This window comes from Rhinolophus ferrumequinum, chromosome 9, assembly GCF_004115265.2.
Source record: "Rhinolophus ferrumequinum isolate MPI-CBG mRhiFer1 chromosome 9, mRhiFer1_v1.p, whole genome shotgun sequence".
Lineage (NCBI taxonomy): Eukaryota > Metazoa > Chordata > Mammalia > Chiroptera > Rhinolophidae > Rhinolophus > Rhinolophus ferrumequinum.
In genome coordinates this window covers 38329353-38348466 of record NC_046292.1, presented here as the reverse complement: position 1 = coordinate 38348466, position 19114 = coordinate 38329353, and the positions used below count along the sequence as shown (strand labels likewise).

Sequence of the window (19114 nt, the reverse complement as noted above, 5' to 3'; positions counted from 1 at the left end):
GTCTGTTCATCCCCCTGGCTGGTGGGAGAGAAGGATACAGATGCCGACGGTTACAATCCTGAGTCCTAGGGGCTGTGACGAGGGAAGGATGGGGCTGTGGGACCCCCGAGGAGCCCGGCCCTAACTGTAGGGAAATCAGGGGAGGCTCCCTAGAAGAGGTGGTATATGAGCTGAAGCTTGTAGAATGAGCAGGATTTGGCCAAGTGAAGTGGCAGGAGAAGGGCACTCTAGGTAGAATGTGGCAGGAACAGAGGCACAGTGGTGTAGGCGGCATGGAGTGTGACACCCATCACTGGCATGTCGTGTTGCTGGGTGGAGCCCTGTCCCAACCCCAGAGGTGGTGGGCCATCTCCTATCTGGCCCTTACAATAAACCTATAAGGAAGGAGTATCAACTCTTTTCCAGAAGACAACTCTGGACGAGAGAGGCTAAGTAACATTCCTAAGGACACAGCCAGTAGGCAGAAGAGCTGGGGCTTGAACCCAGTTCGGCCTGATCCAAAGCCCATGCCCCATCCAACTGGCTCAGAGATGTGTCCCCAGACATTTGGCTGAGGCTGTAGAGATGGCTGTTGAAGGAGCAGTTGCTCCTTCCTGGTACTCTGTGCTTGTGGCTGCTGCTGGGAAGGGAAATGCAGCCTTGCCCTCCCCCCGTCCAGGTGGCTCGGACCTACCTGTGTGTCCTCTGCCCTCGGAGTGATCCTGTCAATCACCACAGTTTAATGAAACCAGCCACTCTGTCTCCTGAGACTCTTCAGTCACTAGCCACCTCAGCGACATCACCCTGTGAGGTGTCCTCTGCGTCCCTCAGTGCCTCCAGGGGGGTGGACCTCAGGTTCCCTGATGCAGGCAAACCGCTGTCATCATCCTGGGCTTCATCCCCAAATGTTAGAAAGTTGGTCACCACCCATGTCTTCTTTGATCTTCAGATTCCCTCTAGAGGTCATTGTATTGTCCCTATGTATTTAGGTACAAACTGAGTTCAGAGGGCAATCCTTTGCCCACGTCACATAGGACAGGAGCAAGCATTGGGTCCCGACCTGGAAGGTGGGAGAGGCCGTCCCCAGGTCCTGTTATGCAGGACAACTCCCCCAAAGTCACTTGCAGAAGGAAGAAGGAAGTCTAGTTCTGTAGTCTAGAGCAGTCTGTGAAAGTATTACACTGCCCTCTGTGACTTTTAAACTTCAACACACAGAGCAGTATAAAATATAGAGCAGTAAGAATGTATCAAGAAGTGGAACGTAGAGAGTGCAGTATAAAGAAGAAAGGAGAAATTGCCCCTCACTCCACCACTCAGAAATAAGCACTGTTGAACATTTTAGAGTATTTTTTCCAGGCTTTTCTCTGTGGATGTGACAATTATACTCTTTCCTAGAATGGAATCAGACTATATATATACTGTTTGGTAACTTGCCTTTTTCACTATGTGCCCTTAGCTGAGTGAGTGAGTGAGGAAATGCATGAATGGCTAGTGAAGGACTGAATGCACGGCAGCCTACTCTCTGTGCCACCGGACAAGGCAGGCTTCGTGAACGGCCCACACTGCCTCCCCAGAGCCACGAGCCTCTGTCTCCTGTCCCTGACTCCCTGTCCTCCGTAGCCTTGGCCGTTTGTCCATCTGAGCAGGGGGTTGTGGGTGGCAATGGGAGGTGTTACAGCAGTGCCGATGCTAACTCTCCACCCCTGGGAGTGGGTGACCCTATACTGTCATCAGCATCCCCATAATGCCAACCAAGATGCTGACTCCCAAAGAAGTTAGGTGGTTTCTGCCAGTCACAGAGCTCAAAGGAGTTGGGATTGGAACTCAGGCCTGGGTGGCTCTGGAGCACTCTGTACCCGAGACTGAGCATGTAGGAGCAGGAAGATCCTGCCCTAGGAAGAGGGACAAAGCAGGCAGAGGGGGGCAGGAAAGCCTTCATCAGCCCTGCCCTCTCTGGGCCGCCTCAGTGCTCCCAGCTGTAGCACAAGGGCCTCTGCGGCCAGTCGGTCCTGACGTTGTGTGAGTCTCGGGTTCCCACACAGCCGAGCCCAACCACCCTGCTTTTACCCCAGGGCCATAATGGACCCAGAGAAGAGTCTGGCCCAGGACCTGCCCCAAAGCCCAGAGCCTCCAAGCTGAGCCAGAGGGAATTCTAGACTGGAGGAGGAACAGCATATGCAAAAGCACAGAAAGTACAGAAGTTCTGAGAGCCCAGGTAGTTGGTGTAACTGGAGCCGAGCAGGGAAAAGGGCTTGGGGAGCCAGGCACAGCTGGAAGCCCACAGATTCCGATGGGAGGAGGCTGAGGGCCTTGGGTTGTATCCTGAAATCAGTAGGGAGCCATCGATGCATTCTGAGCAGTGACAAAGCAGGTTTGCACATTAGGAATCTGTCTGACTGCAGGGTAGATGATGGATTTGGGGGCGATGGCCAGGGTGGAGACAGGGAAGCCAGTGAGGAGAGTGGCAGGGTGGGCGTATGCCTGGCACTGCCCCGGGGAGTGAGCAAGTAGAAGGCCTCATCTGGGCCCTCAGCCCCACCCAGGCTCCCAGCTTGTTTCGCCCAGGATGGAGCTGTGGAATCACTCTCAGTCCTCGGTCCCAGCTGGCCACCCAAGGGCCCTAGCTGGGCTCAAGTGCCACACGGCAATTTATTTTCTGTAAATTAGTGCCGCCCAAGTCATAGCTGAGTGGCTCAGCACAATGACCTCCTTCTCCTTTTGTCCTCCCTAATTTTAGAAGCCAAAGCTAACTGTTTTAATTTTGTGTTATTCCTGACATAATGCTGATGTGTTCCAGGTGTCCCCCTGAGTCAGCCAGTGCAGCCAGCCCGACATGGGGGCAGGGCCCTCCTCCCCAGCATGCCCTCCTGCCACCCCCTTGGTTCTCAGTGAAGTGTCTTGCAGCGGGTTTCTTCATAAGGACCCCTTCCCACTTTATCATATGGTTAGAATTTTTTTTGGTTTGCATGGTTGTTCTCTCAAGTGTTGACCACAGGGTATTTTTCTCCCTTGCCTGAGGGATGGAAGGCTCCCACAAGGGCTAGAGGGCCTGCTTGTCCCAGCAGAAGGCGTAACTTTCCTTTCAGACTCGGGGGCATCTCCTACAGACCCTTCTAGAGTTTTCCAACCTGTGTGCGGCTGAACAGCTGGAGAATTTAGGTCTTAAAGGAAATAATCACTCTCAGGGAATCTGAAAAATGGTGTAGGGCTGTTATTGGTAGTACTGTTAATTTTTTGATAATGTGAAACATTTAATTCTTTGTTTCTAGTCATTTCTTTCCCATGGCCTAATGTTTCTGAAATCTATAGACCACTCTGCTTTTTGTTGAACGTGATACGAGAACAGGGGCAGGGCTTAGGCATCAGACAGCCGTGGGTTCGGTCCTGATGCGGCCCTTGTCCTTGGCACCCTGGGAGCCTGGTTCCTCACCTGCGCAAGAGGGTGATACAGCACCTTCCTGCCGGGGGCCCTGAAGTGTCAGTGGGGCAGTGCACAGAGAGAGGGCTACACAGGCTGGGTCGGCAGTACGCCTTCCAACGGCATTTGTTGTCCCTTCTCCCTTTCCCACATCCTTGTGAGGGAGGCGGACAGACGGTGGTCTCTGTGTTATGAGGACAGGTCTGAACCTGAAGTCCACACACACAAGTGAGAGAGAGATAAAAATGTAGCTGTAACATTTTTCTCGACTCTCTTCCTGTTCTGAGCGCCCAAATGCTGGGTAGCAAATCACAGGCAGCTCACAGACTCGTGCCCATCTTTCCTTTTAGTTGCATCTAAGTTCTGGAGTGTGGGGGCTTACACTGAACCAAGGGCTCCTCGGAGCGTTTTCTCCCGTGGGCACCTGCTGAGCATCTTGGGCCGGAGTCCACCTGTGTCCCGTCCCTCTGAAAGGCTGCCCAGGGCCAGGGCAGACTCAGCACCTCTCCCATTGCGCTGACAGTGGGATCTCCTGAGACATCCAGAGCCCTGCCGATAGGGCACCTGAGCCCCATGATGGAGGAGCCCTGCTCCAGATCCCACTAGCCTAGCTGGGGGTGCTGTCCACACCCCCAGGGCCTGGCCCAGGAGTGAAAGGGCAGACAGCTCAGAGCCTCCCCTTTTAGAGACCCCCGTCCTCTATACTTGTCTTCCTTTCCCTCCTGTGTCCCTATCCCACCGGGAACATTGTTCCAGGGCAGGAGCACAGGAAGCTTTGCTCTTCCTCCCTGGCCTCCACGAATTTGAGGGGCTCCCTGCCCTGCCCCCCACTTTCCTCAAAGCTCGCTGATTTGTTATCGGGTTATTTCATTCATTAACAGATATTCACAAAAGCCCGCTCTGTGCCAGGCCCAGGGGTGGGCACTCTCAGATGCATTTATGGCAGAAAAACTTGTCTGAAATATTAACTGTGAGTGACTCATCTCTGTCTCCAGAGTTCTTTCCATTCAGCCCTGAGGCCTGCGATTTTGAAACCCAAAAGCCAAGAGCTCGCTCCTGTCTGCTCAGCTTTCTGCTGTTGTCTCCTCCCGAGGCCTGCGGGTAGAGGCACAGTGCTATTCTACACGGATCCATTTGACAGATGAAAACTGAGGCCCAGCAGGGACAGGGACTTTTCCAGGACGTCTGGCCTAGGGGGCTCCTCGTGGCTGAACCAGCGAGGTGCCACTTGCACAGTGGGACAGTTGTGGTGGGGAGGCATTGGCAGCAGCTGCCAACTGCTGAGAAGGCCCGAGTGAGCCTCTGCTTCCCGGTCCCGCCTCTCACAGGGTTGCTATGATTCTGTGAGGACCAAGGAAGAGGGGTGTTGTGCAGACTGAGGTACTTGCTGCTGGGAAGGGTTGCCTTTGTCTCTGCCCAGCTTCTCGCCCCTCCAAGGACTGGATTTCATTGGTTCTATGTTTTTGTTTGTGTAATTGGTTCCTAGTCGCAGTTGCCCTTCCTTCACTAGCTTGAGTGTGAAAGCTGGGCTGTCACCATTCCTTCCGTCCCCCATGACTAAATACCCACCATGAACCCAGGCACCGGCCCAGGGCCAGCCCACCTGGGGGCCCCTTGGTCGATCTGTGGTGGGTGAGACAGTGCTGAAGCAGGTCAGTCTGGCCTGTTTATCCCGCTGGGCCCCAGGTGGCAGGTCCAACCCGATTTAGACTCGTCGGATGCCCTAAAGGTAACTTTGGAACCATCTGACACCCTCCAAGCAGCCCTAATGGACATGTCATTGCCGGGCTCTGTTCCTGAGCATGTGGGAACCGGTCACTCACCTCCCCACCATAGGGTCCCTCCTGACCCTGAGCACGTCCCTCTGTGACTCCCCCCACCCCCACCATGACCCCCACAGTTCCCTGCTGCCCCTGGAGCTGCCCAGCCCCACCCCTGCCCCTCGCAGGCCTGGTTCGGAGCATTGCCCCTTCACCAGGTGGGGGCCCAGAGCCTACTGGGACGTCCTGGTGGCATCTGAGCCCCGGGTGCACACTGGGCAGGCTGCTCCCACCCACCCATGACCTGAGACGGGAGCTGTGCGTGGTGTACACCTGTAATGATTCCCAGTGATCCAACGTGAGGTTTTCTTTTCGGGGATGGGTCGAATGTATTAGATCTCTTTCCTCCCCTGGTAACCCCAGGATGCCACGGGTCATGCCAGGCTCGGCATTGACGCAACTGCCGCCTGTGTGACCCTGGTACACATTCACCCCACTGCCCTACCCATCCTGGGAAGATGGCCCTGGGTAATTAAGCCCAAGGAAGGTAAGTGACTGGTTTAAGGTCACGTGGCAACCCGGGACAGAGCTAGGCCTGGAAGCAGGTCTTCAGACCTTGAGATTTTTCACACCCTGGACCCATCCCCGCTGTTCCTTCTTGGGATTCATGAGAAGAGCCGAAAAGGGGACTAACTGTCCTGCCGCCACACCAAGGCCACACCCTGTTGTCTATCACAGGTGTCTGAGGCCAGGTGTGGCACCGTATTTGGCAGTGAGAGCACTGAGGTTCCCATAGGCCAGGAAGAGAAGGAGTCGGGCCTGAACGTGGGCAGTGCCGGCGCCGGGAAACATCCTGTGCAGGCTGTGGGAGCGAGGGTTGGAGGTGGAGGCTGGAGAGGACCCTTTAGTTCATCCTGGCCCCTCCCTCCTCCTCCTGAAGCAGTGCTCACACCTCCCCCCGCTCTTATGGTCAGATGTACCACCTGGCCATGTGCCGCCTCAGCACATGACACCAGCTGCTTCTGCTCCTCCGTTGGCTGTTGAGATGGAGTGGCTGCCATGTGGTCTCCTGCCTGGACCTGCATTCCCTCTTGGGCGTGAGCTCCTAGAAGCCGGACAGGCTGCAGCAAGACCCCAGGGCGGGCAGTGAGACAGGCAGTCGTGGCCTCAGCACCAGGGCAGGAGCCAGGGAGAACGGGAAGGGTGGCCTCGGAGAAGGGCGGGAGCAGGAGGATTAGAGAAGGCCTGGTTGGTGGGTGGGTGGACGCTGAGGCTTGAGACAAGACTAGAAGGACAGGGCGTACTGGACAGGCGAAAGGGGAGCCTTGTGAGCAGAGGACACAGCCTGGGCAGAGGCCTGGAGGCGAGAAGGTATGGCCGGTGGCAGGTAGGACAGAGGAGGCATTGGTCTAGAGGTCAGGGGGCCAAAGAGTGGCCTGCAGCCCTGTCTTGGGGTTCTCTCAGGCCATGCGTGCCCTCCCCAAAGCCAAGGCCAGTCTAGGAAAGTCGGGAGTACAGTGGGCTCAGGCCCTCCTGCCTGCAGCCTCAACGCCATTCCCGGGCGGCTCCCTGGAGGCGAGGAGAGAGGTGTGTAGGAACATGACTGTCCATGGGTCTGGCATGTTGGATGTAGAAATGTATGAGTGAGGACATGTCTTTATGCACTGACCTCTGGGAAGCCTTTTCTGGATGTTGTCTCTGGGTGAATGGCTTCTCCCTTAGTGCACACAAACCACCATGAGGTCGTCGTATGCTGAGGCATCGGCCAGTTTATGGCGTGTGCTGGGCTGTGCCTCAAGCTGTGTGTCAGTGCCTGGGGTCTGCGGAGTTTGTACGTTTGTGCCTGTGGCGGGGTCTCGGGCTTGCGTGTCCTTGGGTATACGTGTGAGCACGTTTGTGCTGGCCTGCGTGTCTCTGTGGCAGGAGTCATGTGTATGTGAACCAGTGCTGTGTGTTGGGGTCCTGGGACTGTGTCTCTGACATGTGGCTTGGTCGGGAGGGCGTCGGAGTGTCGGAGTGTGTGTGTCTGCGTTGCCAGACCTGCGGCTGGTGGCTCAGTGTGTGTATGTCAGTCATTCCGTGCAGTTTGCTTTCTGCTGGGCCCTGGCCCCTCGCCGAGCCTCTGTCCACATCTCCAGTGATGTCGCCACGACTCAGCCCCGCCTCCCACCGGTCTCCCTGGTGAGCACACTCAGTCCCCTCTTCCACCTCCTACTTCTGGGGCCTCCACACACCCCTGGAAGGGAGGCCTAGCCCTCTTGGTCCTCACGGGCTGGGAACAGAAACCCATTTGTCGCCTGGACAGGACAAGCTGGTGAAGGGCCCAGCCCAGAGCCTGCAGTGCAGTCCCGGTGAGGCGTCTATCCCCATCTTAGCAACATCCCCCTAAAGGCAGCCCGCCCGGCTCCGGGAGCGAGGCGTGTCTCTGGCCGTCCCTCCAGCCCAGTCTCCTTTTGCCTGTTGTGTGCCCCAGCCCCTGCCTCAGCCTTCCAGCTTCTCTAGATGGTGTGAAGGCCTAGAGAGCCGAGCAGAGGGGCAAAGAGCTCCCATGCCAGCCTCAGATTTCATGGCACAGCCTTGGTCCAGGCTGCTGGGGACACCAGTATGGCCCAGGGCACAGAGCTCAGGCGCTGGAGTCACACCCAGGCTCCACCCTCATGAGCTCCGGGACTCACACATCATCTCTGGGGGCCTCAGTTTCTGCCTCTGTAACAATGGCGGGGGGGGCGGGGGGCGGTTGTGCTGGCCTAATGGGACGGAGGAGATGTGTTTAGGGAGAGTTGGGCCCAGTCCCGGGTACATCAAATGCGATAGCTGCTGTTAACGGTCAGTCTCCCTCCTGCACACATCTGCCTGTTCATTCATTTATTCAGACAGCACTGTGTACCCGAAGCTGGACCGGACCCTCAGGGGCTTCACAGAGCAGAGTCCAAGCCGGTGCCCTCCAGCCTCACCTCCCAGAACCCTCTCCACATTTGTCCCTCCCCTTCCTGCCTTGACCCCCCCACCCCACCAGGACTGGGCAAGCACAGGCTCTAAGGAGACATCCTCTCCCCCCGCCACCCCATGGAAACCCCATCGGGACCCATTGGACAGTGACCTCAGGGCCAGAGTGCCCCTCCCAGGGTGTAGGGTTGGGGAGTGGACCTCAGCTCCCAGCTGGATGGCCTTTCAAGCTGGCCAAACATAGAATTATTTGACATCTTAGAAAAGGATCTGGCACCACACAGTTCTCCCATCCAAATCATTGTTGCAAAGTAAGTTAAAAGTTTGTACAAAAATGAGAAGCTGATCCCCGAACGGCCTGCCAGACTGCTGTAACCCAATATATTTTACCCTTAAACCAGAAATGTGTTTGTTTAGAAGCAAGTCACTGGCAAATGCCAAAAGTGGAGACATTTCCTCCCCTTCCCGCCCATGCCCTGCTCCCCCAAACCCCCTCTGTACCCTTTGTGCTGAGATCCTTAGCCAGAGCATGAGAAACCGGGGCCTCCCTCCTCTTTGGGCCATGTCAGCTGCAGCGAGGAAACTTGACATTCGTTAGGTACCCACTGTGTGCCAATTCCTACGCTGAGCATGTCCTTTTATTTACTTCTAACAGCCATTTGCGGTGGCCCCATTTTAGAGACAAGAAAAATGAGGACAGTGATGGGAGGTGACTTGCCCAAGTTTGTGGCTGTCAGTGGGGCCCCAGCACAAACCCCCCAGTAACCTCATGGCCTTCAGCTTGCAGCACAGTGTCCCCACATCTCAGTGCCCTCAACCCTTCCTTGGGGGCCAGAGGCACCAGCTGGCACCATGCTTGTGCTTCCCTGAATGACCTCACTTAGCCCTTCTACCCATGGGGGGAAGGCACAGAGAGGGCAGCTACCTGAGTGTGGTGAGCCCAGCGTTGCAGATTCTGCCGTCTGACCCAGTGCTCTCTCCCTCCCGTAGCCCGAGCTTGAAGGGTCCTCAGGCTTAGCCTAGAGGGGAGGAGGGTGCCCGTTCCCCAGCTCCGAGATAGTTCTCCTCTGTCTTTCATCTCCTGCCCTTGGTTCTGTGAGCTGCACACAGCGGTAATGGATTGCAGTGGACTTTTTTCAATTAGGTTCTGATTTTCCCCTGCCTGTTACTATAAAACTCCAGATGGTCTAGGGCTTCACGGTTCCCGGGGTATTTTCCCCATTATTTTAATCTTCTTTGGTAACACACCCCACATGTGGGAACTGGGCCTTTCAAGCCTCTGTGCTCTATGCATCAGCGGGGCTCTTTCTTCTCCTCTGTGCCGCCTTGATTTTCCTTACTGTGTGGTGGCATTGCCTGTCTCGAGGGGCCGGGAAGAAGGAGCGTGTCTGCCTTTCCTGGCATCAACGCTGCATCTGATGGGCCTGGCCTTTGCCTAGGGAGGGAACCCCGGATACAGGCCCAGTTGGAAAGCGCAGTAATAGCTCCTGAGTGCCAGACTTGTTTTTGGTGCTTCATATAGGGGTCCCGAAGGCAGTTGGACAGAGTGGTTAGGGACACATATAGACAACCTTGCACATTAGTCAGAATTGAGATCAGGTCCCAGCTCTGCTAATTGCTGGCTATGGAGCCACTGATATCCCCTTTCTGAGCCTCAGTTTCCTCATCTGCAGAGTGGGACTGGGAAAGAGCCTCACCAGCAGGGCGTGTTGTCACGATTAAAGGTAACACACACAGTTGCCGGCCCCTGATAGGTGTTAGGAGGATGTCGCCCTGTTACTTCCATCACTGAATTCACCCCTATTTCATCTTAGGATATATTTTAATGTTTATGCATTTTAGGGTAAATAATAAAAACCTGACATCCATTCTTACATTTTTTTTCTAGACTGAAAGGTGTCCCTTCTGTTACTTCTCCCCTATCTGTGTACCCACTACCCACAGTAGTCACGCTCTCTGTTATCCATGGCACGTGAGCCTTCACTCCTAGCCAGATAAGTCTGTTGTGTGTTTGGTTATTGGAGCCGGTGCATTTCAGATTCAGCCTGAATAAGAGGTGCCCAGATAATTTGCTGGATGGACACAGATGGCATTAGGGCTCTGGGCCACGGGATGCTGTATGTACCCTGTGCGCAGAGAACGCCCCTCTACCTGTGCCCAGGTGTGCCCATTTTACAGATAAGGAATCTGGGCTCCAACAAGTGAGATGAACTTGCCCAAGGTCATCCACTTGGGAAGTGTGGAGGCAGGATTTGCACCCAGATCTCTCTGATGCTGAAACACAGCAGTGTGGGAGTTGGAGGAGACAGACACTACCAAGCCATCATCAGGGGCCAAGTCACACCAGCCAGAGAGCGTCTTGGACAGACCCGTAGCCTTAAGTGTTTGGTCTGGATACCAGATGCCATATGGAAATGAGTTGGGATGGCAGGGGAGGGGCCGGGCAGAAGACAGGGCAGGGGCTGGTACAGTCACCGGAGAAATGCCAGGCGGTGGGTCAGGACAGTGGGCAGATGGGAAGAGAAGAAGGCAGGCATGTAAGATGTTTAAGAGACGGCATTTCCCTATCCCCTACAGACAGATACCCAACCCTCACAACTGGTGCGGGACATCCCAGGAGGTCTGCCCCTCAGGGTTGTATACCTGGACCCTGAGAGCAGGGAGGAAGGCTTCTGCCCAGGGCGACATAGTCCCTAGAACTCAGGGGATTGGCGGGGGGCACTGGAGGTGGGGAGAAGAATGTCAGAAAGGCTCCACCCCCTGGAGTGCAGACCCCATGGAAGCATCATTACACTCTTGGGTCACAGTGGCATTGCCTGAGGGGCCCATCCTCCACGCCCTTTGGGGAAACTGATGCCCAAAGCCAGGGATGTACCTGTTGGCTCTATTTCTGCTCCAGCAAGACCCACATTTCCTTTCTGGCAGCAACTGTACCCCCACAACACAACAGTGGTGGGGCACCTCTCCCTGCTGCCTTCTTAGCCCCCACGCAGCTGATGGATGGGGCCCCTTCAAACCATTCCCACCCCAAAAGGCTGCCTCGCTCTCATTGGGAGCTACTTCTGGCACCCAAAGGCTGCCCCATGGGCTTGGCATGGCAAAGGCTTTAGGGCCAGACCAATCAATGGGAGCACATCAGCCAGGGGCCCGAGTTATTTAACTCGGGTCAGTGAAAGCAGACCCACCCTGGTATCCTCCCTAAGGGCAAGACAGGAACACGCCCAGCACATCACAGCGGTGGCATCGAGGCAGCAGGTCCTCCACACTGTGTGCTTTGTGGTGTGCACGTTGGCCCCCGCTCACAGCACTCTGACTGGTCACCATCATCTTCACTTTACAGCGAAGGAAACAGGCATAGAGAATGGCACCGACTCGCCAAGCTCACAGGGCTGCTTGCTTTCCATGTCGGGACCCTTCACCTGGGCTCTGGCATACCAGACGGTGGAGGGCCTCGCATGCCAGGCTAGAGGCACTGACCAGGGGTCAGAGGTACGATGAACCCGGGAGGGTCCTGAATGGGGCGGAGCTCATTGCACGTACAGTTCAGAAATAGACTCCGAACACCTTAGAGCCAGAGGGGTCTTGGGGACTGTCTGGTGAAGCTGCTGGCTATCAGACAGCAGGGGCCCCAGCTGTTGGATTCCAGAGCAGGCCCTTCTGCCACTGTGTGAGCCCTGCCAGGTCCTGGCTCCCCAGGGAGGGTGCAGACCTGCCCAGGTGCCTGCTAGTCAGAGATGGAGCCAGGACAGCCTGGGCTAACTCCCCATTGCAGGAGCTCCTGAGGCACATATATATCCCTCTGACCTGTCCCCAGTCTGCTTCAGGCCCCATTCCTCGGCTGACACCCAGATACACCTGAGCCAAGGCCTTGAGAGCCCAGGGTGTGGTGAGAAGTAATGTCTAGATATCCGGCTGGAGAAGAGGGTAGGGAGTGAGGGGAGGGGTTAAGGAGTGAGAGGTGGAAACAGGACATGGGACAAGGGAGCCTGCCGTGCTCAGTGAGACATGTCACACACACACACACACACACACCCCTTCCAATTCTGCAGAGGGGCAGCAGGCCCAGGAGTTGCCACCCCAGGCAGAATGCCACTCCACTGCTTACCTGCTCTGCAAGCTTAAATGACAGTTACAGTGACGACATTGTGTGCCAGTGTAAACACTTACTGTGCATTATTTCATTTAATCCTCACAACCACCCTCTATGGTAGGTAGAACTCACCCCGTTTTGTAGATGAGGAAACCGAGGTTCAAAGAGCTGAAGGCACTCGCCTTAGCTCATTCACAAGTGGAGCAGCCCGGGTTGTCCCCCACCAGAGCCCTGCGGCAGCCGCTGTGCTGGTCCCCCTCACCTTACCCCAGCGAGCGCACGGAGGTGCTGAAACCGTGAGTGTTTCTGTCCTCCTTTCTCTGCCTCTGTTAGGCCATCGGTGTGGTTGTTGACGGGAAGGACGGAGGAGACCCTGGAGGCAGCTGCAAACAGAGCCCACTCACCTGCAAGGCCCCGCATGTCTGGGGTGCTGGCCCGGAACGGGGCGCTGCTCTGCCAGAGCTGCTGTGGGATCCTCATCCCAGAGCAGTCCTAAGGGGCAGCACCCCTTCTGCATTGCTGCTGCCTCTGATTCTACCTGGAAGGGTGCCACCCTGGCCAGCCTGCAACTCGGCTTTGGGGAGTTCTAGGGGCGCGGGCAGGACAAGACCGGGTGTGGCATGGGCACAGGGCACATGCCCAGGTCTGCGGTACCTGATGAACACCGGGGGGAAGAAGTGCTCTCACAGGGGCAATGCACCCCCCAGGCCCAGAAACCCCCATTCTTACCCCCATTGGATCACATGTCTAACCCACCCTTTGCCCCTTGAATGCGATGCCAGCCCTGCCCTCAAACTGGAGGCATGGAGAGAAGGCGGTGGGTGTTCAGTGGAAACCTAACCCACTTGCCGAGGAGGACTGGGGAGGTTGGGGAAGGCTTCTCAGAGGAGGTGGTGCTTGAGCATGGTGCGTAGGTGTCTGCTAAATGAGCGAAGGAAGGAGGACAGACCAGGCTGAGGGGACAGCTCCAGCAAAGTCTTGGGTGCACGCAAGTTCCTGCTGCCTTCAGTGGGTCACTGTCTGCTCCCTGCGGCTACAGCGTGACACCTGGGGTGTGTGCAGTAGGGAGAGGGTTTGGGGCCATATTGGAAGAGAGTGAACCAAGCAGCAGATCCTGAGCTCTTGAAAAATATATGCATTAATTTTCAGCGAGCTGGAAGGGAAGGTGCCCCAGAAGGGGCGTAGCCTGAACAACGGCATGGAGGGTGGGAGAAACTGTACTGAGACGAAAGGTTGGCCAGACAGGCGTACAGACCCTCGTGGGGAAATGATGTAGCAGAAGAGATGATTCACCAATCTCCAGAGGCTGGTGGACCCTCCCACGCTCAGGAAAATCACGCAGCACCTGAGGAGTTATCGTGGCTCTGCTTCAGATGTCTGCCCTCGCAGCTCGGGCCAGAGAAGAACTCAGGGACCACTTGGGTGCTGAGAGGCAGGCCCCTCTCCAGCTCACTTTGGGGTGGACGTGGCATAAGGCCATCGCAGAAGAGCAAGGGGTGTGGCTTGTGGCCTGTTTGCTCCCCAGACAGGATTTCCTTCTGGTTTGGATGCATGGAAAAGGCACATCTGGAAGTAGGAAGCAGAACAGCGTCTAAAACCCAGCTGTGGGCCGCTTGCTTTGGACCCGCAGCTAGACCTTCAAGGGAGAGGCGGGGAGGGAGCTTGTCCCAGACCGGTCGTTGTCTCTGGACCCTGTGCTCATATCTGGTGGCCACGTCTGGCCTGGTCTCCACCCCGTCCTGCTGCCTTTGCCTTGGATCCGGCCTCGGTGACCCTCAGCTGTGACGCGACACCTGCCTTCTCACCAGCCCTAGATGTTATCAGCAGCCCAAGTGGGGGGGGGCCTTCCCCGCGTGCATATCTGGCCCCGTGCCCTCCCTTCTTATGGCCCTTCTGTGTTCGCCACTGTCCCCAGGGAGAAGTCCAGATTCCTCAGCCTGCCATTTGAGTCCTCACTCTCTGGCCTCTGATCTCCTTTTAGGCCTCTCATCTACTAGAGCCCACCCCATACTCCCAGTGTGTACCCCCCACGCAGCCCCAGAGGGGCCTCCACGGGGACTCTGTGTCCTCCCCACACTTTGGTGCCCCGGGCCCTGCCTCCCTTGGCATTCAGTCCATCGGCCCACTCTTCTGTGGTGTCCTGGTCATTGCTCAGGGCTCAGCTGGGCCAGGGACTGAGTGAAGCAAATGTCTCTGTGTTACATGCCTGACTGCATGTCTCTGCGAGCTGCTACAGCCCCCACTTCTGATGCCTCGCCTTTCCCAGGCGGGTTAGGTGCCGCCTCTGTGCTGCTGTGGCCTCGTGTTACCCCCGGGCCCTTTCTGGCTGCTGTGTGTTGTCCTGACGATGTATGTGCCTCCTCGTGGGCTCTGCGCTCCTGGGGGGTAGGACCCAGGTCGGGTTCTCTCTCTGACTTGGCCTCACCCAGTACAGGGCTGGAGCTGGTCAGTCCAACTGAATAGTCCACACCAAAAATGATCAAGTGTGCTAAACTGCCCTGGATGGGGACACTGATCTATCAGTGAGAAAATAAGCCAGGTAGGCGCCTGGGTCTGAATCCACCTGCAGTTCCCTCCAGGCTCCCGCCCGTAAACTATTAATAGAGAAGATACCTTTAAAGTTGGGACGTAGGGGCAAAAAGGAACCCAGTGCGCAGCTCAGAAAAGACGGAGGTTATGTCTTCCAAATGTGGACACAGGCGGGAGCTGTCAGCTCCTTCCTCCACCTGCAGATAAGTCCAGAGAAAGGGTGGAGAGGGGCCTCGGTGGGACTGCTGGCCCTGGGAGACGCTGCTGGTCTGGCTCAGAGGCGTGGGGTCACGTGGGGCCTGATCTGGTTGGCAGTTCATTCCTGGCCTGGGGGACGAAATCGATGGCTCAGGAGAGGGAACTGGTGTCCTCTGTTCTCATCCTCCTCAAGGGTCACTCCACCCCCACCTGTCCCAGGAAGGCAGCTGGTAACAGAGCCACTTGGGCTTTGGCATCAGACGTGGCCTGCATCCTGTCTTTTCCTGCCATCACCACGGGAAGCCTCCGTCTCGGAGGTGGGGACGTCGAGGCCACACACTTCGTGGGTTGTTCTGTGGTTAAACACCCAGCGGCAGCTCTGGACGGACAGAGAGCTGTGGCTCAGTGTTGAATGCCCCCATACCCACTGCACACGCCACGGGAGGACGGGCCAGACGGTGGGGAGAGGCAGGAAGGAGCAGCCAGTCACACCAGGCTGGCTATCTCTTTCTCCATCAGGCAGCATTTAAGCTGGACTTTGAAGGCTGGAGGGGTCACGGGGGGCGGGGATTGGATGAATGGTTATGAGAGACAGAGAGTAAGTGGTGGGAGTCCAGCGGGTTCGATGCCAGGCCCACAGGGCTTTAAGCAGAGAGCAGCAGGGTCCCGTTTCTACATCAGAACCTGCCTCTGGGCAGTGGTGTGGAGAATAGGGAGGGAGGGTTAGAAATTAGAGGATTCCAGGGAGAGGGGTTGGAGCTGGGCAGAGGCTGCTGGGATCAGGTCAACCTGGGGCCACAGGAGGAGGGCGCTGCGTTTGCTGCTCTTTGTCCACCCCCACCCCCACCTCCGACCAGAGGCATCACGTGTTTGTGCTACACCCCCTGTATGCCCACTGCCCAGCACAGGGCCTGGTATGTGGTGGGCATTGGATGGCTTAAACGGCCAAATGATTCATCAAAGACCCCGAGTTTACAAATGTAGTCATTGTGCTGACAGCAGTCAGCTGAAACTGTGCTGCAGATGGCCAGAACCCTTTGACAGTCAGTGTCCTACCGCGTGGGGCCCTCATTTCAGCCCTGAGTGGTGGCCACACAGTCTCAAATTTGTAGGCAAGGAAATAAGGCGCAGGGAGGCCGAGGCTGTCAAAACCAGGGCTATCTGCACTACGACACGTGCCTGCCATCTGTCCATTCAGGGCTGTGCTGCTGTCAGAGCAGCCATTGTTTCCAGATGCCATTGGAGAGGGGATCCTTCCAGAGCCATAGATGGAAAGACCACTCTCTTCTCCAGCCCTAGTGGCCACTTCTAAGTCAGAGGTGCAATTGTTGCTGGACTTATCAGGGCTTCCCAGAGAGAGCGTGGGCTCTGAGTACTTCATGGGGAGCTGCTGAGCCAGGGCACCTGGACACCTCGAGCAGGACACGGTGCTGGGGAGCGGGGAGGGAAGAGGACGCTGGGGGCCATTTCCAGGCTGGGTGGGGGGGCCCACAGGGGCTGCAGAGCACCCCTCACCAGCCTCTCCCGCAGTTTGAAGGCTGCAGCAAGGCCTTCTCACGGCTGGAGAACCTCAAGATACACCTGCGGAGCCACACGGGTGAGAAGCCGTACCTGTGCCAGCACCCAGGCTGTCAGAAGGCCTTCAGCAACTCCAGTGACCGTGCCAAGCACCAGCGCACCCACCTCGACACGGTAGGCCTGAGGGGGGAGGCGAGGGTGGGAGGGGGCAGGACGTGCACACGCCCCCACATGTCAAATGCAGGACGGGAGCCGGGGTCCATGCAGAAACCCTGCCTTCATCCTTGAGCCCTGTTGACATTTGGTCAGGATGACTGTTTGGGAGGAGAGAGAAGTCCTGTCATTTTAGGATATTTAGTGGTATCCCTGGCCTCTATCCACTAGACAGTGATTTCCCATCTCTCAGTTGTGACAACCAAAAATTCCTCTGGACATTGTTGCCAGATGTCCTGGGGAGGAGGTAGTAAAGTGTCCCCCCGTTGGGCACCACTGCTGTAGCCTAGTAATGCACCCGTGTCCTTGCATATCCCCATGGAGAGGCTGAGCTCACCATCCCGAGTCCTCTCCCCAGCCTGAGTTGTCAGCCACCCCCGAGTAGTCTCTCCCTGCCCTTCCTTTCCCTTCTCCATAGAGACAGGCCAGAGGCTCTTCAAGGCCATTTTTTACCCCTTGAGCCCGATGGGTGAGGAGTTGAGGTGAGCAGGTCCTAAGACTCCAGGCTCCTGGAATAGTGACCTGGCCCCAGGTGCCTGTATGTCACCTCCTAGACAGTGAGACAACCAGTGGCTTTCCCAGGGTCAGTGCAAGCATTACCTCTGTGAATACATACCTCAGCGGTTAACAGAGCACTTCCTAAGTCATGGTCTCCCAGGATTTCCTACTGACCCTGTCAGTCAGGGGTTCACTAACCATTTGACAGATGAGGAAAGCAGGGCTCTGAGAGGTTCAGTGCCTGCTCAGCTAGAAGGTGGCAGAGCTGACGCAGAGCTGGGCCTCACCCCAGTCTCACAGGGCCCGTGTGAGGGGGTACGTGTGGCCTGGGAGGACCCCAGGCCACCTGTGCATCAGGAAACAGATCTTCAGCCAGAGGCCAGTCCGGGACCCTGGCCTACCTGTGTCTCCTCTCTTCATGTAAACGTTTGGGGAACTCTGCTGGTAGGGGGCTAGGATACCTGAGTGGCTGTCCAGCCCAGCCTGTCTAGTACACAGATATACAAATGAGGAAACGGGGGCCCAAAAGGGGGATTAACTCCCCCTGGGTAAACTGGAGGCCTCAAAACAACAGAGGTCCGAGCTGGAGGCCCTCTGGTCCGAACTCTTTCTTTTATAGCTGGGAAAAACAAGACCCAAAAAAGATGGTGGGATGGCAGAAAATAGCAGGGAAGTCAGGGTTTGGGTCCAGGCCAGGCCCTGGGCAGAAGGTTCTAGACATCTTCCCCACCTCCATATCACACACACTCCCCCCGTTTAATCCTGGTGACAACCACAAGGTCGGGGCCATTATCCCCATTTTAAACATCACAGGCAGCTCTGAGTGGCTGGGTTGCTTTCCCCATTTTGCAAATAACCTGAGACTAGGAGAAATGAAATCACTGACTGTCATCCAGCTAGTAAGTGGCAAAGCTGGGATGCAAACCCTGGGTCAAATGCTTGCCTTCATTACCTTCTCACACAGCCAGCCCTGGGGGCCCTTGGGGTCCAGCCCAGGCCCTGAGAGGCACAGACTGTGCCCCAGCACCCTGCTTAGGTCTCCCAGAGGCCACATGGCAGCACCAACAGCACCAGGCCTAGGCACTGTCCCTCCAGGCCTCTCAGGGTCACCCACCCTGACTTACCCCCTTCCTCCCTCCCTCCTAACTGCATTTCCTGGACCTCGCCCCAAACCAACAGGCCTCTGGACCCTACTTGGTGTGAGAACAGAGCTCCGAGGCGTAGGTCAGCTCAAGCCCAGAATGAGCCCGCAGGGTTGTCTCAGGCCTTCGTCACCCCAGAAGGTCCTGGTGAAGCCTGGGAGGTGCAGCCGCCAAGCCCAGCCCCTGCTTGCACCCAGTCCCACGTAAACATCACAGGCAGCTCTGAGTGGCTGGGTTGCTTTCCCAGCCCCCGAGGCTCAGAGGCCCAGCTGGTCAGCCCCATGCAGGCTGGATCTTGTTTTCCAGAGGGGACCCAGTCATGTCTCCAGCTCCCGTCTGGCACCAGAGAACATGGGATTCTGTCCATGGGCAGGAAAGTGGTGGAATAGACTGGAGAGGACCAGCCTGGATCCCAATCCTGGCCCTCCACCTGGTCCCAGAGGTCCAAGGAATGAATGCTAGCCTCTCTGGGCCTCAGTTTCCTCAAATACCTACCTCACAAGAGAGAGATGTGAATCAACTGAGATGACAGATGTATAGCCTGACATACCATCTCCACAGGAAATACGAGTCCCTCCTTTGCTGTGCGCTGACAGAATACTGACCAAATCCTGCCATGTCCCAGGCACTGGGTGTAGGGTTCCAGTCCTGACTGCCTCAGGCTCCCTGACTAAGCCACTGCCTGCTCTGGCCTCGTTTTCCCCAATGGCAACATGGAGGTGATAATCCCTTCTTTGCCCTGGACAATCCGCTGCTGAGTAGAGGAGGTGCCCTAGTAGAGTGTCGTGGGCACACTCTTATTTACTTGGGATCTTGGGCAAAG

The 19114-nt window shown here is 56.6% G+C and overlaps 1 protein-coding gene across 2 annotated transcripts in view; it reads left to right on the top strand.

Annotated features, from left to right (window-relative positions):
* The window catches only part of GLIS1 (GLIS family zinc finger 1), a 215025-nt gene that overhangs the window by 175502 nt on the left and 20409 nt on the right, over positions 1–19114 (top strand). For both annotated transcript variants that reach the window (XM_033114807.1, XM_033114808.1), the window contains exon 5: positions 16451–16612. In XM_033114807.1, coding sequence (XP_032970698.1) covers positions 16451–16612 — 162 coding nt within the window. The remainder of the gene's footprint in view (positions 1–16450; positions 16613–19114) is intronic.